The sequence below is a fragment of the Mastigoproctus giganteus genome, chromosome 2 (genome assembly GCF_048544385.1).
Source record: "Mastigoproctus giganteus isolate SK-2022 chromosome 2, ASM4854438v1, whole genome shotgun sequence".
NCBI classification, from domain to species: Eukaryota; Metazoa; Arthropoda; class Arachnida; order Uropygi; family Thelyphonidae; genus Mastigoproctus; species Mastigoproctus giganteus.
The window spans coordinates 23,168,948-23,192,442 of NC_143576.1; the positions used below are offsets into that span (position 1 = coordinate 23,168,948).

The following is a 23,495-nucleotide window of genomic DNA, read 5'->3' on the forward strand; positions in this document are numbered from 1 at the left end:
TCTCATAATTATGGCTAAGGGTTTGCTTACTTACTTTGCTGCCTCTTTAATATAACTGGATAGATCCCATCCACCCCAGGTGCCTTACTTGTGTTTATCTTCAACAATTTCTCCTCCACTTTACTCTCAGAGATTACAAGATTCTCTAGCTTACTGCCAGAGTTGAATACACCTCTGGCATTCCCCTCGCTGAATGACACCTCATGTGTGAATGTCGATGCAAAATATTCATTTAGTTTGTTAGCTACCTGAGCAGGATCATCAACAGTTGACCCATCGATATCAAGTGGACCAATTTGATTCATCCCCTTCCTTCTAGAGTTTACATAAGTAAAGAACTCTTTGCTGTTTTTCTTTGCATCCCTTGCCAAAGATATCTCGTAATCTGCCTTCGCCTGCCTAACCTCCTTTGTAACTTGGTTACAGATCAACTTGTATCTATCATAGGCTTCTGTGTCACGTGTTAATTTGTATGTATCCCATGCATTTTTCTTCTCTGCCATATGTCTCATTAGTTCATCTGACCTGAAGTCATCCAGCTATCCTTTCTGTAGACATTGTACTCCCCAAATTCCAGTTCTGCATTCCTTATATCTGTATGACACCATGTCTCTGAAATCCCAACAATATCTGCAGGCGCCTCCGTAGCCAGGTGGGAAGGAGCAGCAGTGCGTAGCACACGCTTCTTGATTAGACCGGGGTTCGAGCCCGTCACCACCAAATACGGAGGATGCGGAAAGGTCAGGGAATGACCACCGCATATCATGGAGCAATATGGCCTTAGTTGCTAATGCTCCTAAAATCCAAATAACAAGCACAAGAACCAACAATATCTGCCTTTGATGTTTTGAGCAATACCTCAAATTTATTTACTAAACTCCTAGCATTGGTGTAAACGCAAGTATACATGCACCTGTTCTTTTTCTTAGCTACCCTAACACAACCCATGTGTTTACTTGTACCCCAATGATTCCCAGCAGTCTCTGAAATATCCTGCATCTTATTTTCCAGGCTGCGGCTCATTCCAATAGAAGCAGTGCAAGAATCACTTTCACCTCTGCCAGTGGCTACTGTTAATCTATTAGTCCTTGTATCCCCGTAATCTAGTAGTTTTCCGACCCACCTAACACTGCCTCGATATAGCATCAGCAAACATTCTTGCACCCTTTCTATTTAATTGTATCCCATCCCTGTAGAAGCAGTCTCTCCTGTTAACAAGTACTGACCAGGCTGAAAAAAATTCTACCCCTTGAGCCTTGCACAATCTTTCCAGGGCCGAATTGATCGACAGGGCTCTCATCATATACTCCCTCCTATCGTGTCTGGGCAGAATTGCAGACACTTTCAAATTCAACCCTAATTCACGGCTTTTTTTCAACAGTGACCTGTACTTGTTAAGTAATTCCGCCGGTCTCCTACTCTTAATATCATTAGTGCCAACGTGTACAACTATATCACCTTTTGTGCCCTTAAAAGATGATATCCGCTCTACAACGTCATCAACCTTTGCCCCTGGCAGGCATACCCTGGTCCTGTTCCACCTATCCTTTTTACAAAGCATGTTTCCCGTTTCCCTGACAATAGAGTCACCAACAACTACTAGTTCCTTTGGGACCAGCACATTCTGCCTTGGGGGCTGCCGCTGTGTTGCGTGATGACCAAGTGCAAGCTCTAGCATTGGTGTGGGCAGCTGAGAGCTTGATGGGCCCCTCAATTTTAATCCTTCGAGGGCATCCACCCTGTCCTTCAAGCTCTCATATAGGCCCATAACAATGCTGAGTTGTCGCCTGATTTCCTTACACTTCTTGCATCGTGCACACACAAAGACATCCCCCATGGGATGTCTTTGTGTGTGCACGAACAAACATCAAGCAAGTAGTGCATTTTAAAAGGCTATGATTCAGAGGGCAACTGCCCCCCTCAGTTCTCCTCTGAGCCACAGTACTCCCATTAGCTTGAGCCTTTTGCTTTGCTGCTCTGGTTTGAGTCATGATTTCGATTTAATTTCAATTTCAGTACAACATTAAAACCCTAAACTTGTATCCCAACACAGTTATAATGCTATATTTATGTTTCAGTATCGAATGTTATCTACGAAATCCCTTTATATAACTTCCGTATCAAGTTAAGTATTAATTATTTATTTTTTAATTATTTATGTTATGTAACCTATGTCGTTATATGTATAGTTAAAAGTACTTTTTAATTGACAATGAAGTTCAACACGATTATAGATTTTACTGATTAATTGACAATATTATGTACTGTACTATACTATATTAAGCTTATGCTATCTAGTTCGAGATATTTTGTATCGTGTTACAATGACGGAAATTTACGAACGGTCAACACGTGAATTTGATACCCTTACCGATACTAAGTAATACCTACAAAAGCTCTATCTAAGTTACTTTAAACTAAGTATCGTAAATAGGAATATAAAGCTACTCTAGAAAATAAGTTAATATGCCAATTTAAGCTAATAAAACAGAAAATAAATCAGAAAAACTTCTCTGTTCCAGGAGCGGCAAAAAGCTACATCTGCAGAGGCTACATTCGTTCTCAAACTCTGGCTTATCTTCTCTGGCTCTATCTTCTCTGGCTTAAAATCTCTCTACCTCACTCTGTCAAATTTATCTGTTGTCTCTACTGTTCTCCCAACTCCACTAATCACTTGGAGCTCTTTGACTTTCTCCAGTTCAACTTTTCTAACAGTGAGGTAATTTTCCTTGGTGATTTTAATGTTCACAACTCCAGCTGGCTTCTGTTTTCTAGTCACACTGACCCAGCTGATCAAGATGCTTAGGCTTTTGCGATTACTAATGACCTTGCACAGATTGTTCATTTACCTACAAGAATACCAGACAATCCTAACCATATATTCAACACGGTCAAAGTGAGTGGTCCTTTAGGCACCTCAGATCACAACTTGGTGATTGTCTCTTCTCGAATGGAGCCTTTATGTCATGGCTGTTCCCAACCCCATATTGTTTGGTATTACAAGAATGCAAAATGGGATGACCTGCGAGATTTCTTTTCTTCTTTTCCTTGGTTGGTTAACTGTTTTGAAACTTCTGATGTCAACGTTTGTTTAGATTGTGTCAGTGAAATTATTCTTGTAGGAATGGAATCCTTTATTCCTCACCCACTTTAAAATCTCTTCCTTTATCTAAACCGTGGTTTTCCAATAAATGTGCTAAGGCTGTTCAAGAGAAGAACGTTGTATATCATAATTGGCTTGTTTCCAATTCTTTAGTTTCATTTTCTGCCTACACCAAAGCTCGCAACAATTGTAAAGCAGTTATTAATCAGTCCAAACTAGATTTTGAACAGGCTAAGTGTAGAAAACTTACTTCTTGCCCTAATGGTAGCCGAGCATTCTGGTCTCTTGCCAAAGCTATTGGCTGCAACTTTTGCTCATCTCTGCTCCCCCCTCTGTCCAAACCAGGTTCTGTTGTCACTTCAGCCAAGGATAAAGCTGACCTGCTACATCCCATTTTTCTTTCAACTCATGTATTAATGATCTTGGTAAAACACGTCCCACCATTCCCAACACGTTCCATTTAATGGCTCCTGTGGTCTTCCGTCAAAAGGATGTCAGAAGGATTTTGACGAATCTTGATGCTAAGAAAGCTCCAGGTCCTGATGGTATTTCTTTACTTGTTCTCAAAACCTGTGCTCCTGAATTTACTCCTGTTCTTGCCGCCTTTTTTCACTTCCTTATTCCAAAGGTGTTTTTCCTTCTGCTTGGAAATTTGCTCATATCCAGCCAGTTCCTAAAAAAGGGTGACAAATCTCTCCCATCCATTTATTGTACCATTGCAGTTACTTCTACTCTTTCTAAAGTAATGGAGAAATCAATTAACTGCCAACTCTTAAACTACCTAGAAACCTTCCGTCTGATCAACGATCAGCCATCTGAAAGGCGATCATGTTTGGCATAAAGGTCTCCTAAACAAGCTTACATCTTATGATTTGCCAACTGTTTAATTGGTTATCCAGTTTTCTCTGTGATCGCTCACTGAGGGTGATGGTAGATGGCTCTCTGTCTTCTAAATTCTCCAGTAATGCTGGTGTTCCCCAAGGTTCAGTTCTTTCCTCCACTGTTTTCCTCTTGTATATTAATGACCTTCTTCCATTGACTGGAAATTCTATCCATAGTTTTGATGATGATAGTACATTGCATTCCATTTTGAGAAACCTTGCTCTTCTCAATCAGCTTCAACTTCTCGAGTATCCACTACCAGTTCCTTAAATTCCGATCTCCAGGTAATTCTCCAGTGGGGCAAAGGCAACTCAGTTGATTTCAATCCTTCTAAAACTCAGTCTTGTCTTATATCTTGCAAAATGGATTCTTCTGCTCCTATGCTTATCTTTGGTGACACTCTGATTTCTAGGCAAAATGATATATCTCTTTTGGGGATTACCCTGACTTTTAATCTCTCTTGGCACAAGCACATTACAAATATTGCTTCCTCTGCATCTAAAAAATTTGGTTTTCTCTTTCGCTCTTGGCGTTACTTTTTTTTCAAACAGCTGTTCACTTTATACAAATCGCAAATCCTCCCTGTCATGGAATATCGTTCCCACATCTGGGCTGGTGCCCCCAAAATCTCTCTCAGGCTTCTAGATTCCATTCAGAAGAGGGCAGTTAGGTTAATTAATGTCGCCTCTCTAACAGTCTCTCCACTCGTCTCATAGATGTACTGTTTCTGCTGCTTGCCTTTTCTATAGATACTTCCATGGGCACTGTTCTTCTGAATTGACTTCTATAATTCCCGCTCTCTCTTTCAAAATAGTCCGAACATGTGCTGCCAACATCCACTTACTGTCCAACTTCAAACTCTCAGAACCAACTTTTCATCTTCCTCGTTTATTCATTCAACTGCTGGTTTCTGGAACAAACTTCCTTCATACATATTTCATGAAAATTAGTCTACAAAGTTCAAGTGTCAACAAATATCTTCTTTCATCTTCTCAACCTCCAACCCAAGCACGGTGCTGAGTACTACAGGTCGTAATACCTCTCTTGTTTGGGATTTTCATTAAAAAAAAAAAAAAAAGACTTACTAGCCCAAAGCCAAGGATACCATCAGTATAACAGCCATATAGTTACTACACAACCCAGATTACAAGAGGATCCACAAGGAGGATAACAATCTTACCACTGAAAGAAGAGCCTTAAAAAACCTGAAGGAAGACAGAAACGTCCATATATCAAAAGTTGACAAAGTGAACACAACAGTCATTATTGACAAGAAAGATTGCATTGGAAAAGTACAAGAGCTTCTAAAGGACACCAGCATCTACAAAACATTAAAAACAGATCCCACCAGTGGCCTAGAGGGGGAAAAAAAAAATCAAAAGGAAACTACAAATCTTGCTCGACGGTAATTACATATATAAAGAACTCCACAAGAAATTGAATCCTAACAGCTCAGAATCACTGTACCTCTTTGCTAATATAAAAGCATATAAACCAAGATTCCTTGTCAGATCTATTATCAGTGGTAGACATTACCCCAGGCAAATGATATCAAAATGGTTGATACATCTCTCCCTGATAATTCCAAAGTACCAGAGATCATTAAAAAACAGCCAGAATTTAATCTCCAGGCTTAAAAATGTGGACATCAACAGCGATGATATCTTTGTGTTGTCAATGTGGACTCCATGTTCATAACCATACCCTTAGAAGAAGCCAAAACATGTCTCCTTCAAGCAATAGACAGGCATATCCTTCTAGGATACCCAAGACCTCTACCTACCTCAGAAATAATAGATCTCATAGTTCTTTCCATAGGAAAGCCATACTTCACATTCAACGGGGGATTCTATACACAGATTTCTGGCCTCAGCATGGGTAGCGCCCTCTCACGGCTTAAATTTTTATAACAGAATTTGAAGAATTCTTAGAAAACCATCCGAATAAACCTAAATTCTGGAGAAGGTATGTTGATAAAATCATAGCTATCTGGAACCATTACAGAAAACCTACATAAATTCTTTGAGGCTCTCAACAGCCACCACCAAAAAATCAAATTCAAAATGGAAATTGAAAACAATGGCAATCTTCCTTTCTTGGATATCCTGTTCACCAGAAAACCCATAGAGCTACATATGGAAGTTTACAGAACACTCACTGATACTGGAATCATATTAAATTACAAATCCTGCCATCCTTTTTCAATAAAAATCGGCATTCTAAAGGCCCTCATCCTAAGAGATCACAGAATCTCTTAGGATGAGGGTCTTTAGATCTTAAAGAAGACAGTCTTCAACAGGAAATACAAATAATAACTAGGCTTGTCATGAAGAATGGATTTTCTGTACACGTTATCAAAAAAAGCCATAGACGACACTTCCAAAACCATCACACAGCCTCAACCTAGCAAGGATAGGAGACGTCCATATGTATACCATACATACCTTCAGTTAGCACTAAAATAGCTAAAGGAGCCAAAAAATTTGGTATCTTCACCTTCTTCAAAAGTTCAACCTCCAAGCAGATTCAAGCAGATCATAAAACAACAATCCGACAATCCTAGAGGTTCTAGCTATAAAATAAACTGTAGATGTGGGGGAAAATACATAGGAGAATCATACAAATGTCTACAATGCAGAATAAAAAAACACATAAAAGATGTACAATATGGGAAAATTCTACAGTCCGAAACAGCCCTCCATGCTTTCTGGTGTGGTGACACTTGGGATTTTGTGAACATGAGAATCCTTTCTACAGATAGGCAATACAACAGAAGGAAATTCAAAGAAGCTTTTCTCATAAAAATATTTGGAGCCTCAGCCATCAATAGAAAATAGGGAGTCGAGTTCAACCTGCAATATTTTCATATTTTTAAAAAGAAAATAGAAGAAGAAATGAGAAACTGGTTGGAAAAAAATAGGCCACTTGTCTGGAGGAATAACCCACATACAACCCCTTCCAGACCACCAGGGCACCTCCATAGCCAGGTGGGAAGGAGCAGCAGTGTGTAGCACATGCTTCTTGATTAGACTGGGGTTCGAGCCCGTCACCACCAAATACGGAGGTGTGGAAAGGTCAGGGAATGACCACCACATATCCTGGAGCAATATGGCCTTAGTTGCTAATGCTCCTAAAAAACAAATAACAAACAAACAGACCACCAGAACCAGCCTGAAAACCAACCCAGATGTCAAGAGTAGGAGTGCAAAGGTCACCTCAGGATGCCACTACACAAAAGCCCCATTTGTAGGATAGAAAACCAGAGTAGGAGAGCAGAGGTCATCTCAGGAGTCAATTACATAAGAACGCTGGATCGAGGAAAAAAAATCCTAGCACAATTCTGTTGGCCAATGGAATTTAATTCCTCACCTATAAATTAACTGCTGGTAGGCCTCATGCCTGTATGCACATCAGGTTTCTGGGAGCATCGGCAAGAGGAGTCAGTCAGCAGTTAAGAATTTAATCTCTTTGAATTTACTTAACTTAATATCTGGTTCTATTATCTATAATCTAAACTTAGAATTCTTTATTTTCAAATCATAATTGTGATTGTAATATTCATAATTGTGGTTGTAATATTCATAATAGTGGTAATTGTATTCAAATTTGTAACACTTTCTATTTTTGCTTCCCAAACAGTATGGTGTCAATAAGATATCTGAAATGTTACCTTATGTATAGTTGTTGTTGTTTGTTATTTGGTTTTTAGGAGCATTAGCAACTAAGACCATATTGCTCCGGGATATGCGGTGGTCATTCCCTGACCTTTCCGCATCCCCTGTATTTGGTGGTGACGGGCTCGAACCCTGTTCTAATCAAGAAGCCTGTGCTACGCACTGCTGCTCCTTCCTACCTGGCTACGGAGGCGTCTCTTATGTATAGTAGTTTAGCGAATAGCTTAATAAACTGTATTATTAATTTCACATTGTATAAGAATGGTAATATATTTAGTAATTGCAATTCACATTTCAAATGAAAAAATTCTCTCCTGCCTCTGAATTCTGTAAGCCTGACTGGAAAAACAGACATGATTACCATAATTAGAATTTATTATGAGTAAGAATTGCCTTCCATAACAGCTGGAGAAACCATATTCCTTTACACACACACACACACACACACACACACACACACACACACACACACACACACACACACACACACACACACACACACACACACACACACACACACACACTCTCTCTCTCTCTCACTGTTTTTTTTTTTTTAACTCTATCTTCTAAGTGAAGATGCTCCTTGTTGATCAAGCAATAATTTAATTTAAACAGATATGAATTATTTCTCCACGCACATTTGTAAAGAATTATGAACCTTCTATCTAACATTAAACAAAAGAAGAACTACAAACTATATTTTTCATTTGAAAAAATAACTGATTCTTGCAGGAATCGATTTTACTTTCAGTTAAGAACTCCGTAAACATTCAACACCATTTAACTTTAAACAGATTAACCCTAGGTTATGTAAACAATTGCACGCACATTTTTGCGGTTACTCAATATATATTGTTAAATGCTCATTAATGAGTTAAGAGAGCAAAGTTTAATCAATGAATAGCCTTAGTATCTATGCATTTTAAGTTGACTAACAAAGTAACAGTATAATGATAAGGAAAAATGTATCATAAATAAGGTTACAACAAAGCTTTAAAAATAAAACATCAGAAGGTACAATAAAAAAAAAAGTTGTAGTTCAGCAGATGAGAAATTATAAAAAGGTTTCCCACGGTTCTTCTCTTCTGAGTTAGAAAAGTGTTTTTTTCGTTTCCTCTCTAAAAATTGTTGACTGAAAAAAAATTTCCTGAGGTTTAATAAGTTCTTATTAGTTTCATTCATAACAGTGAGCTCTCTTGTAGTTAACTTGGATGATTTGACCCTCGGGCTCTGTGTAGCCGAGTTGGATATGACTTCTTGAGGCTGTTGTTGGTGGGCTGCAGGGAGGAAGGTGAAAGGTGGATCAAGGGAAGGTTGAAGATAAGGAAGAAGCAGAGGCAGGGAAGGCACCTGTGATTGGCTATTACTAGGATGAGATATATGGAATAGGTTGAGCCATTGGGGTGGTTGTTTCCTCTAATCCCAATTTCTATTGATGTTTCTCGGAATATCGGAATAGACAGTGTTTTTTGGTTGACTCAGTAAAGTGTTTTCTTTTCAGTGTTTTTCTGTGTGTGGTCTTTCACAGTTGAATGGAAGGTTGCATCACTTGATCCCATGTTTCCTAGTCTGGTGTCTCTTGCATGTTTATGGATTCTCCATTTGAGTTTCTTCTACCCTCCCATTTTCACTCTAATATTCCCCCTTCCTGTTCTTCCTTGGAACCACCAACAACACACAAAAACATGCTCAAGAACCAAGATTAGCCTACTATCATCTATTGATTATCAGAACTACCCTTCACAAGTGACATTTCCAAATCCTTCGCACGCGCACGCACACACAAACAGACACAGCTTCAATAAAGTTGCAAAAGCTTCTTATTTATTGCTGGAAACATGAAATGATTTTGGAAAGTATAGCAGACAGATTCATAGGAAATAAATTAAACAGAATCTTGAAATAACTGGGAGTAAAGTGGAGGAGAAACTGTTGAAGATAAACACAAGAAAGGCACCTGGGGTGGATGGGATCTATCCAGTTATATTAAAGGAGGCAGCAAAGGAAGTAAGCAAACCCTTAGCCATAATTATGAGAGCTTCCTTGGACTCAGGGGAGGTACCCATAGACTGGAAATGTGCAAATGTGACCCCAATTCACAAAGGAGGATCAAAGGCTGACACAAGTAATTATAGACCTGTGAGCTTAACTTCTGTTCCAGGAAAATTAATGGAGGCACTGGTTAAAGAAGCACTGCAGGATCATTTAGACAAGACTTCAGTTATAGCTCGGACACAGCATGGTTTTGTTAAGGGGAAGTCTTGCCTGACCAATTTGATTGGATACTATGATGCAGTCACAAAAGAACTGGATGCAGGGAATAGCTTTGATATTATATACTTGGATCTTAGAAAGGCTTTTGATACTGTTGCACATGGAAGACTGCTACACAAATTGGAGCAGTGTGACATTGGAGGCAAATTGCTGCTATGGATAAAGGGGTGGTTGAGGGGGAGAAGACAGAGAGTGGTAATCAATGGACACTGCTCATCGTGGACTAATGTTATTAGTGGAGTCCCTCAGGGCTCAGTGTTGGGTCCATTATTGTTTTCTGTATTTATAAATGATATTGATGATGGTATATCAAGCTTAATGTCCAAGTTTGCAGACGATACAAAGGTTGGCAGGGTTGTCAAGGACACTACTGACACTATGCTGCTGCAACAGGATCTGGAAAGGTTGAGGAGATGGGCTGAGAGGTGGCAAATGAAGTTTAACATTGACAAATGTAAAGTACTACACATGGGAAACAGCAACCCCAGAGCAATGTATCAACTCTGTGGTACTACACTGACAGTGGTAGAGAATGAAAGGGACTTGGGGGTGGTTGTGCAGGCAGATATGAAGTTCTCTGAGCAGTGCAGACGGGCTGCAAGAGTAGCTCATGGAGTATTGTCAATGATATACAGGAATTTTTCCAGCAGGGATAAGGAGGTGATTATTCCCTTGTATAAGGCAATGGTCAGGCCACACCTAGAGTACTGTATACAGGTCTGGAGGCCTCATTTCAAGAAGGATGTAGAGCTGCTGGAACGAGAACAGAGAAGGGCAACAAGATTAGTGAATGGAACAAAGGGGTGCTCTTACGAAGAAAGGCTTAAGTTTTGCAAATTACAGTGTCTGGAGACTAGGCACCAGCGAGGTGATCTGATAGAGGTGTATAAAGCCTTGAATGGTTTGAGCATGCTCAATGCTGATGGGATTCTTCCTCTAGCTCAGAATAATCACCTGAGAGGGCATAAATTCAAATTGAGGAAAGACAGATGTAGGATAGACGTGCGGAAATTTGCCTTTAGCCAGCGGGTGGTTGGTTGGTGGAACAGACTTCCATCCCTTGTAGTGGAGGTTGTAGCCTAAATAAGTTTAAGGCTCAGCTGGACAGGTATTTTGAACGAACAGAGGGGTGAAGTGGAAGTGGGTTTTTTTTTTTTTTTTTTTTTGGCTGATGCTGCATAAGCTTGCTTTCTTGCATCAAATGCCTTTACTAATGCTGATGCTAATGCTAATGCTAAACTATTCTAAAAATATATCACTTTTATCTAACTGGAGGTAATTTTCACTTTCATCCTCTGACAATGCATTTCACCAAAAAATATACTTTCAGTAGTGTACTATATTTAACTGCACATTACATGATATGATCAATTTTTAAATGGAATGGCAGAAAGAATGGTTCTTTAAAGTGAAATAAATGAATTTTAGCACATCCTTCTAATAACTTTTTCTTCCTGAAAATCAATCCTTGGGATCTCTCAGACTGTACAGGGTTAAAAATCATTGGGGGAAAACATCGATTAAGAAGTTTAGGACAGACAGAATCAAAACATAAAGATAACATACACAAAGAATCGTAGAATAAAACATAACCAATAGTTAAAATATTGGGGGAGAGAAAGTGTAAATTGAAATACTATGAAAAAGAGGAAGTGCTCGTCTTCAGCATATATAATGCTCTATTCCAACTTTTAATTTTCAGCTCTTTCGGATTTGTAGAAGATACATTTGTCTCTGTGTATGACCTGCAAATCCTATTGAGGAACTCAGTGCAGCTTGCCAGCAAAAAAAAAAAAGATTGTTCTATAGTGGTTTAGGTCATTGTATACAGTAGACTTGTTTATACAGAAATAATGATCAATTTACGTATATAAATAATGTTCTGTTTACTAGTAATATTTATGCACAAAGTATTGTAATATATAGCAGTTATTTGCAGTATTATTTTTATGTTTCAGTGCTATGTCTTTATTTGAAAGTAGTGTCGAGATAAGTGAAACTCTGCTGACACTTCCTTATCAGATATTGCAAATATTGGATTTGGCTTTTTATACTGCAATGAAAGAAATATATGATTGTCATGATTCCAAAAATAAAATGGTAAGTTAAGAATTAATAATATGGAAGTTATTCAGAACCAAGATAGTTATTTAAAATTATTTTACTAGTTGTTTTAAGTGTTATTTTAATCTGTTGTTGGTTATGTGAAGGTTATTTTGATCCTCATGTTACACTGCTTATCACTGAAGTTGCCTCATCTAGAAAGAATGAATATGAACTTAAAAATTTTTATGCATAACTCTGATTTGTTGTAGAAATCCGTACATTTTATGTTATACATTTTGTTATGTTTAATTTTAAGAGACAATATGGGAATGTTATTTTAATTTTTCCAAATATGTACACATAAACAGTTACAGAGACTCATTGAACTGTGCAATTTGTCACCATATTTTGCAAGTCTTGTTAGGGAAATGTCAGAGGTGAATTGAACTTTGGCAGTGAGCTAGATGATGTTGTAATAACTGAGAGGAAGGTGGAGGAGAAATTGTTGAAGATAAACATAAAAAAGGCACCCGGGGTGGATGAGATCTATCCAGTTATATTAAAGAAGGCAGCAAAGGAAGTAAGCAAACCCTTAACCATAATTATGAGAGCTTCTTTGGACTCAGGGGAGGTACCTATGGACTCGAGATGTGCAAATGTGACCCCAATTCACAAAGGAGGATCACAGGTAATTACAGACCTCTTAGTTTAACTTCTGTTCAGGAAAATTAATGGAGCACTGGTAAAAGAAGCACTGCAGGATCATCTAGACAAGACTTCAGTTATAGCTCAGACACCACACAACATGGTTTTGTTAAGGAAAAGTCTTGCCTGACCAATTTGATTGGATACTATGATGTGGTCACAAAGCAACTGGATGCAGGGAATAACTTTGATATCATATATTTGGATCTTAGAAAGGCTTTTGATACTGTTGCACATGGAAGACTGTTGAACAACTTGGAGCAGAGCAGTGTGGCATTGGAGGCAAATTGCTGCTATGGATAAAGGGATGGTTGAGTGGGAGAAGGCAGAGAGTGGTAATCAGTGGTCACTGCTCATCGTGGACTAATGTTATTAGTGCAGTCCCACAGGGTTCAGTGTTGGGTCCATTGTTGTTTTCTGTATTTATGAATGATATTGATGATGATATATCAAGCTTAATGTCCAAGTTTGTAGATGATACGAAGGTTGGCAGGGTTTTTAAAGACACTAATGACAGTCCGCTGCTGCAACAGGATCTAGAAAAGTAGAGCAGATGGGCTGAAAGGTGGCAAATGAAGTTTAGCATTTACAAATGTAAAGTACTGCATATGGGAAGCAGTAACCCCAGAGTAACGTATCAACTTTGTGGCAGACAACGAAAAGGACCTGGGGGTAATTGTGCAGGCAGATATGAAGTTTTCTGAGCAGTGCAGACGGTCTTCAAGAGTAACTCATGGTGTCTTGTCAATGATATACAGGAATTTTTCTAGCAGGGATAGGGAGGTGATTATCCCCTTGTATAAGGCAATGGTCAGGCCACACCTTGAGTACTGTATACAGGTCTGCAGGCCTCATTTTAAGAAGGATGTAGAGCTGTTGGAACGAGTACAGAGAAGGGCAACAAGATTAGTGAATGGAACAAAGGGTTGCTCTTATGAAGAAAGGCTTAAGTTTTGCAAATTACAGTGTCTGGAGACTAGGCACCTGCGAGGTGATCTGAGTGAGGTATATAAAGCCTTGAATGGTTTGAGCATGCTCAGTGCTGATGGGATTCTTCCTCTTGCTCAGAATAATTGCCTGATAGGGCATAAATTCAAATTGAGGAAAGAAAGATGTAGGATAGATGTGCGGAAGTTTGCTTTTAGCCAGCGGGTAGTTAGTTGGTGGAACAGACTTCCATCCTTTGTTGTGGAAGTTGATAGCCTAAATAAATTTAGGACAGGTATTTGGAACGAATGGAGGGGTGAAAGGGAGAGTTTTCTTTTTTTGGCTGATGCTGCATAAGCTTGCTTTCTTGCATCATGTGCTTCTGCTAATGCTAATAAGATCATAAAGCAACAACTGTCTTATTTATAATGGTAATTCTAGTGCTAAATCCTAAGCTGTGACTCCTTTAGCGCTGTTATTAGTTATACAAAATAATCTTCATGTTTCTCATCCAGTAACTAAAAGATATCTGGTCTCAAATTTACTTCTTTTAAAAACACAAAATGGAAATAACTTTTTTGCTGGATACCAGGTCATTCTGTTATCCGAGGAAATGGAAAAGCAGATAGTGCTGCTAAACAGACCATTTTGTTTTCACCATCTCTCTGTCTAGTTCCTTACACAGATTATAAGATCACAATCGGAAAAGGCATGCAAACTCGAATGGGCATAGATATGGAGTTAAGAAATAAATAACATACTCTGCCAAATAAAATGTTAACTGCAAATATGGATGTCAAGTTCCAGCAAAACCAGTGAGAGGAAGTTATTTTAACAAGGTTATGTAATGGCCATTCACATCTTATCCACATCTGTTTGCTCATGGGCAAAGCCCTCTTCGATGATCTTTATGTCAAACAACGCAGACCACATTAAAACCCATAGGTATCAAAGGTGTATGTTGTACACTGACTCTCTAAGTACACTGCAGGCTTTATCGGGTATGAGGTATAATCCTCATCCATTTGTGACCCGGATTCAGCAGACGCTACACTCTCTGTCTGAGTGTTCTTTCGACATTCATTTCTGCTGGATTCCAAGCCACATTGGGATCGTGGGAAATGAACTGGCAGATGCTGCGGCCAGGACACCAGAACCCCACAACACTTATTGCCTGTTAGTCCCCTATACAGACTACAGGCAGTTAATACACGATAAATTACTTTCCCAATGGCAACAATCCTGGCATGAGCAAGTCACAAACAAGCTCTATCAGATAAAGCCTGTAATCCGACATTGGCAGTCTTGTCAGCGCAGGAATCGCAGAGAGGAAGTTGTTTTAGCTCGCCTCCGCATAGGACACAGTCATCTTACACATGCATTTCTGCTGAGGGCAGATGACTGTCCTACGTGTGAGAACTGTGACACCTGTTTAAGTATACGCCACATTTTAACCGAGTATCCACGTTTTAGACACAAACGTGATTTTTATTTTACCGCTTTTAGTCATCTGGCTGAGCCGTATACACTCGGTCAGATTTTATCTGACAATGACAATGTGTCTACTGTTTTTAGCCTTTTAAAATCAGTAAACCTTTTTACTCGTATTTAAAATTGAATTGTTATTCCTTTGTTCATGTACTTTTACACCTGTTATATCTCGACATGGTGGCCTAATTACTTAGGTCACTGAATGTTTTCACCTTTTATATATGACCGGTATTTGGCGCATTATAGCCTCGGTTGCTGATGCGCCAATAAAACCCAAATCAAACCCAAACCCAAACAACTCAGTGTTAAACATATTTTAACTGATTGCCAATGTTTCTCAAATAAAAGATCTGGCACCTTTAAAACACTTTCCAATTTACAGATCACTCCAACAACAGAACACTTTCTCAGAAATAAAGTAAATGTTGAATATTTCCTGTTCCTTTAGCTAATTCAGTTGTATTCCTACAACTAATTTGCTCTGATGTACAGATTAAGCTTTCTACCAGGTGGACCCTAGAAAGAAATTTTGGTCTTAGTTTCCCTTGTGTCATTATCTCACAGTAACAACAACTACTACCCTAAGCTGTAAAATTAAAAAAACAAAACACTGCTAATTCTACTTAACTTGCTGTACATAACCATCGTACTTTGAAGTTGTTACAATTATCCATTTCCTTTTGCTTAAAGAAGGCTAAGATTTCTGTTTATATGGTATATGTTGCAAAAAGAAAATGACTACCGTCAAAAATATATAAATAATAACACTCATATTCTTAAGATTGGAGTTATGTTCAGTATAGTGTATAATGGTTAAAGAACTATCATATGTTTCTAGACAGTTGATACAGAAGAAGAAACCAGTAATGGTAATAGTATTAGTAGTGGCAAATGATGCAAGAAAGCAAGCTTATACATCATCCAAAAAAAAAAAAATTTCCATTTCACCTGTTCATACATTCCAATAGTTTGTCTAGTTCTTCCTTGAATTTATTCAAAACACACACTGCTACAACAGCAGATGGAAGCTTGTTCCAATAATTGACTACCCGTTGCCTAAAAGCAAACTTCCACACACCTATTCTGCAATGATCCTTCATCAGTTTGAATTTATGTCACCTCATGTGCATAGTCTGAGCAAGAGGAAGAATCCTATCAGCATTGTGTTAGCTTAAGCCATTCAAAGCGTTAAACACCTGATTCGCTCATCACAGTTCACCTTGCAGGTACCTAGTCTTCAGATGCTGCAGTTTGCAGAACTGAAGCCTTACTTGGTAGGAGCACCTTTTTGTTTTTCTCACCAATCTCATTGCTCTTCTCTGTAACTGTTCCAGCAGCTCTACATCCTTCCTAAAATAAGGCCATCAGACCTATATGCAGTACTCAAGATGTGGCGTGACCATTCCTCATACAATGGGATAATCTCCTCATTACCCTCACTAGAAAAATTCCTGTATATCATTGACAAAATTCCATTAGGTGTTCTGGAAACCTGTCTGCACTTCTCAGAGAACTTATATGCACAATTAGCTCCAGGTCCTTCTCATTTTCCACTACCCTGAGTGTAGTACCATAGAGTGGTACCTTACGCTGGGATTAGTGCTACCCATATAGTTAGAAGTCAATTGAAGTTTAACATTTGTTGATGTTAAACTTCAGTTGCCATTTCTCAGCTCATCTGCCTAATTTTTCTAGGTCTTTTTTGTAGCAGCATACCTTTGTTACTGTTATTAACCATGCTGCCGACCTTTGTATCATCTGAAAAGTTAGACATTAAGCCTGATATACCTTCATCAATAAATTCAAAAATCAGCAACGAGCCCAGCACCTAACCCTGTGGGTCTCCACTAATAACATTAGTCCATGAAGAGCAATGTCCCTTGACAACCACTCAGTCTTCTCCCACTCAACCATCCCTCCTTTATCCATAGCAGTAACTTGCCTTCAATGACACAATGCACCAATTTGTACAACAGTCTTTTATGTGCAATCGTATGAAAAGTTTTCCTAAAATCCAAGTATGTGATATCAATGTTATTTTTTGTATCCAGCTTCTTTGTGACTTCCCCTTAGTATCCAATCAGATTGGCCAGACAAGATCTCCCCTTAACAAACCTATGCTGTGACTGAAGTATAACTGCACACCTGTCTAGATGGCCCTGAATTACTCCTGTAACCAGCGACACCATTATTTTCCTTTGAACAGAAGTTAAGCTAGGAAGTCTGTAATTACTCATGTTACCCTTTGACTTCCATTTGTGAATTGGGGATACAGTTGCACGTCTCCAGTCCACAGGGACCTCCCCTGAATCCAAGTATGCTCTCATAATTATGGCTAAGGGTTTGCTTACTTCCTTTGCTGCCTCACTGAATATAACTGGATAGATCCCATCCACCTCAGGTGCCTTTCTTATGTTTAACTGCAACAATTTTTCCTCCACTTTCCTCTCACTTATTATAAAATCATTTAGCTCCCTTTTAGAGTTTGATAAAGTTCTGGCCACCACTTCTCTACAGAATTCCTCATGTGTGAATGTAGATCTAAAATACTTTAGCTTGTCAGCAACTGAACAGGATCGTCAACAGTTGAACCAACATGAAGTGGACCAATGTGATTCATCCCCTTCCTTCTAGTGTTTAATTAAGAAAAATAAATCTTTGCTATTTTTATTTGCAGCCTTTGCCAAATATTTTTCATAATCTATCTTGGCTTGCCTATCCTCCTTTGTGGGCGCCTCCATAGCCAGGTGGGAAGGAGCAGCAGTGCGTAGCACACGCTTCTTGATTAGACCAGGGTTCAAGCCCGTCACCACCAAATACAGAGGATGCGGAAAGGTCAGGGAATGACCACTGCATATTCCCGGAGCAATATGGCCTTAGTTGCTAATGCTCCTAAAAACCAAATAACAACCACCTTTGTGACTTGATTGCAGACTAGTTTATATCTACCACAGTTATCACAATAATTTATATGCATCTGATTCATTTTTCTTCTCTTCTTGTGCCATGTCTCATTAGTTCTTCTGGCATTCATTTAGGCCTAAGCCTTGAACAATATTTTTTAGTTGGTATGAAAGCCAAGTAGCTTCTATGATTATTTCTCTGAATACTTGGAAGGTTATGCATGCAAAGTGTAGAATTACGTAAAGATGTAATTGTGTACTGCTGTAGTTAAACTAAATGTTGTGTTGCTGATGTAAAGTTCAATTTTTGTCATGTTATCATGTTATTTTCTGTCAAGTATAAATATGATAATCAGTTAAGTTGTTGTTATCCATTTTTTTATGCAAGTGGGCTAACAATGAAGAAGCAAAAATGCTATTGTTTGGTACTCCACAACTGGAGTAGTCCATACAAGCTATGTAGCTTGTATAGTTTGTATGCATGTAAATAAATATTTTACACATTCTCTCTCTCATGTCTTGTCAGCAAATGCTATGAAGACAAAGGTTAGACAGCTTTCTTATTTGCAGCAAGGATTGAAGCACTTTGACTTTCAAGGTAAAAAGAATTGCTGTTCTTTTGAAGATTGCAGAGAAAAGCCTGTTTTGGGTCTTTGTGGCAACTTGGTTCTTGATGCCAGATGATATCAAAAACAAATCTGGTTCTTGATGTTAACCTTGATATTAACTGTATTTGGCATCTAAATATTTATTACTTATAAGCTTATATTGTATACAAGACTTTTTTTCATTAAAGTGAAAAATTTAACTCACCAAAGCTCTGAGTTATTTTGACATTTTTATTCTCCAAGTGTAAGACTTACATTTTGCAGCAATGAAAGTTGTAAAACATAGCTACCACTTTTCTGATTATCAGCAAAGACTATCCAAGTCATTCTGAAGGAGTGTCACTTGATATCAATCATTAACCATTCTCTCAATCTTGATATCATCTGCAATTTTGACATCATGCCCTCTATCCTATTGTCAATGTCATTTAAGAACATCAGAAACAATAGTGATCTCAGTACCAATCCATTGGGGACCCAATTTTAATGTTAGCCAATGTGAAGAGTAACAGTTAATCGCAACCCTCTATCTCCTTCATTGCACCACTCTCCTATCTACCTAAGAATCTTTCCTATTTTGAGAGTCACTCATGAGCTGTGTCCAGCATATGACTTATCCAGTCAAAATAACTAAACATGATTTTCCCCTAACAAACCATGTTGCGTGTATCCTTCAGAATTTGGCGCCTCCGTAGCCAGGTGGGAAGGAGCAGCAGTGCGTAGCACATGCTTCTTGATTAGACCGGGGTTCGAGCCTGTCACCACCAAATACGGAGGATGCGGAAAGGTCAGAGAATGACCACCGCATATTCCCGGAGCAATATGGCCTTAGTTGCTAATGCTCCTAAAAACCAAATAACATAATAACACCTTCAGAATTCCATTTCTATCCAAATGTCCATGTATCCCCTTTTGATCATTGCCTCAGTGATTTTCACTATCGATCAAGTTTTGTCTGACGTTATCCTTTACTCTTAGAATTTGCCTTTATTGTGATACATTGGTACTTCTCCAGTCTAAAGGAATCCATCTAAGTCCAAAGATACCTTCCTAATTAACCTTAAGGGTTCAATGGATCCTCTCATAGCCTCCCTTGAAATTAATGGGTGTATGCCATCAACTCCATGAGCCTTATTATCTTTGAATTTGAAAGTTTTTTTTAAAAAGCAATCTTCTGTAATTTCAGTATCACTAATTTCATACAGCTTAACCTCACTCTCTCAGTCCAGTCTCTCCTCACTATGAAGGGTCTTTTTTGAAGTACTTGTAAAGAATTGAAGTAACAGAAAAAATTGAAGTGTTTGTTCAATTGATCAGCCACATTAGCTGGATTAGCTAAGGTTTCCCACACCTATTACACAAGGTTCTGATATGACTTTCTTTTCTTTGTATTCACTTATGTGAAAAACTCCTTGTCCCTGTTCTGTGCTCTCTGAGCCAGTGATTTCTCATACTCATTGTTTTTCAGCTTAATCTGAAATTTCTATAGTACTGATACAGATCAACTTGTAGCTGTAATAATCTTCAGCGTTTTTTTGCTCTGTAACTTTCCTTTCCTGTGCCATCTTTTTCTGCTGTATTATATTGGCCAGCACTGTATTCATCCATCTTGGCATCCTTGTTATGCCTTTTGAATGGAACATATGAATTCGTAATTTGTGTGACTATTGCTTCAAAGATATTCCATAATTTCTTGAATGTGCAAATGTATCTCCTATTTCCAAGAGTGACCCAAAAGGTAGAATACTCATGGAAATTAGTATTAGTATTAATAATGGCCACATGGTGCAAGGAAGCCTATGGCTTATGTTGCATCAGCCAAAAATAAAAAAAATAAAATGGACAACCTAAGCGTTTCCCTCCTTCCATAGGTAATTATCCAGCTGACCTTTGAATTTCCCCAAACTGTCAACCTCTACCACCCATGTAGGCAACTTATTCCAATAATTTATAACTCGCTGGCTAAAATAAAACTTCCTGCAATCCAGTCTAAACATCTCCCCTCATAACTTGAAATTACGGCCCCTTATTCTAGAATCATTTATAACTGTGAAAATTTCGTCCTCATTCATTTTGCTTATGCCTCTCAGAGCCTTAAACACCACAATCAAGTCTCCTCTAAGGTGTCTAGTTTCCAAGCTCTGCAACCCACATATTCGAAGTCTTTCCTCATATGGACGACCTCTTGCCAATCTCACCAGGTGAGTTATGTCTCTGGACCCTTTCAAGAAGCAGTGTCTTTCTTTAGGTGCGATCTCCATACCTGAACATAGTATTCCAAGTGTGGTCTAACAATATCCTTATACAGTGGGATTATGATATCCTTATCTCTACTAGCAATTGTTCGATACATCATCGACAGGACACCATGGGCCTTCCTTGCAACCTTTCTACAATGCTCAGAGAACTTAAAGTCTGACTGTATCGTAACACCCAAGTCCCTTTTCTCCACTACCGGCTTTAGTTCAATGCCTCCAATTGTATAAGTTATTTTGGGGTTACTGTTCCCCAGGTGCAATACCTTACACTTTACTGGATTAAAGCATAGCTGCCATTTTTCTGACCATCCCTGAAGTCTGTCTAGGCCATTTGTCTATCTAGGCCATTCTGAAGAAGCTCAGCTTGACAGTGATCATTAACTACTCTACCAATTTTAACATCGTCTGCAAATTTAGACATCATGCCCTCTATCCCTTCATTGATGTCATTTATGAAAATCAAAAACAGCAGTGGTCTTAATACTGATCCTTGGGGAAACCCCAATTTTTACATCAACTCAATCTGAGGAATAACCATTTATCACAACCCTCTGCCTCCTGCCCTGAAGTCATCCAGCTATCCATCTAAGGATTTTTCCCTGTGATTCCAATCTGTTCCAGCTTATAAAGTAACCGCTCATGTGGGACTGAGTCAAATACTTTGCCGAGATCCAAATAAACAATGTCGAAATTATTCCCTAAATCCAGCTCATGAGTGACCCTGTCAAAATAGTTAACCAGATTAGTTAAACATGATTTTCCCTTTACAGAACCATGCTGAGTATCCTTCAGAATTCCATTTCTATCTAAATGATCCTGAATTTCAACTTTGATCATTGTCTCCATGGTTTCCCTACGACTGAAGTTAGACTTACTGGCCGGTAATTTCCCACTTCACTGTTAGAACCGCCCTTATGTATTGGAGACACATTGACACTTTTCCAATCCAGCTGAATCACTACCAAGTCCAGTTATGCTTGCATAATTACCTGAATGGTTCAATGCACTCACTTGCCACCTCCCTTAAGATTATAAGGTGTATGCCATCAATCCCAGGAGCCTTACTGGCCTGTAGGCTTGAAAGTTTTTTCATTAAATAAACATGTGAAATTTCAACATCATTAATTACCTTTTTTTCAGCTTGACTCCTATAATTTTTCATTGACGTAAAGGGTTTTTCTTCTGTAAATATCGATGCAAAGTAATTGTTGAGTTCATTTGCAATTTCAGCTGGGGTATCTAATACTGTCCCATGTCCATTACAAAAAAGGGTCCAATCTGGTTTGTTCTTCTCTTCCTTGCATTTATATATGTGAAGAATTCCTTATCCCCCCCTCTTTGCCAGCGATTTCTCATAATCTGCCTTTGTCAGCCTAACCTTTTCTGTGGCACTATTACAGATCAATCTGTAGCTGTTATACGCTTTTGTACTTTTTATTGCTGTGTAGCTTTTCCATGCCGTCTTTTTCTGCTTGAGTAATCTGGCAACTTCATTATTCATCCAACTTGAAATCCTCCTTGTGGAGTATTTTTTTTAATGGTATATATGCATTCAAGGCTTCTGTGATTAATGTTTTTAAGGTTCATAGTTTAATTGTATTCGCTGTCTGTGAGATATCTTACCCAGTTAACAGAGGCCACGTAGCACCTTAGGCTGTGTTGTAATTTCCTTTCCTGAAGTTATAACCCATTCCTTTACCTTTAACTACTGCACCTCTCTTTATCGTCCACTGTTGAACTTCGTGATCACTTCCTGCAACTGGTTCCTGTACTTTTAGCCCTATTATGACATCTGGTGCATGGGTGATGATGAGCTCTAGAGTATTGTTTTCCCTGAAATGTTGATACAAATAGCAATCATCTAGTTGATTTAAAAATTTTGTCCCCCATGTGGAGTTTCCCTTCCATTTGCTCCAATCAATTAGAGGCAAATTGAAATCACCCATAATAAGACATTTAGGCTTACTTGCCCATTAGGGGAAGTCTTGCCTGACCAATTTGATTGGATACTATGATGCAGTCACAAAAGAACTAGATGCAGGGAATAACTTTGATATTATATACTTGGATCTTAGAAAGGCTTTTGATACTGTTGCACATGGAAGACTGCTGCACAAATTGGAGCAGTGTAGCATTGGAGGCAAATTGCTGCTATGGATAAAGGGGTGAAGGGATTGAGGGGGAGAAGACAGAGAGTGGTAATCAATGGACACTGCTCATCGTGGACTAATGTTATTAGTGGAGTCCTTCAGGGTTCAGTGTTGGGTCCTTTATTGTTTTCTGTATTTATAAATAATATTGATGATGGTATATCAAGCTTATTGTCCAAGTTTGCAGACGATACAAAGGTTGGCAGGGTTGTTAAGGACACTACTGGCGCTATGCTGCTGCAACAGGATCTGGAAAGGTTGAGCAGATGGGCTGAGAGGTGGCAAATGAAGTTTAACATTGACAAATGTAAAGTACTACATATGGGAAACAGCAACCCCAGAGCAACGCATCAACTCTGTGGTACTACACTGACAGTGGTAGAGAATGAAAAGGACCTGGGGGTAATTGTGCAGGCAGATATGAAGTTCTCTGAGCAGTGCAGATGGGCTGCAAGAGTAGCTCATGGTGTCTTG

The 23,495-nt window shown here is 38.7% G+C and overlaps 1 protein-coding gene across 1 annotated transcript in view; it reads left to right on the forward strand.

The window, feature by feature from the left end:
• Positions 1-23,495, forward strand: part of LOC150089220 (uncharacterized) — a 221,521-nt gene that overhangs the window by 28,698 nt on the left and 169,328 nt on the right. The window contains exon 3 of the mRNA XM_090389912.1: positions 11,892-12,033. Within this exon, the coding sequence (XP_090246038.1) occupies positions 11,892-12,033 (142 nt within the window). The remainder of the gene's footprint in view (positions 1-11,891; positions 12,034-23,495) is intronic.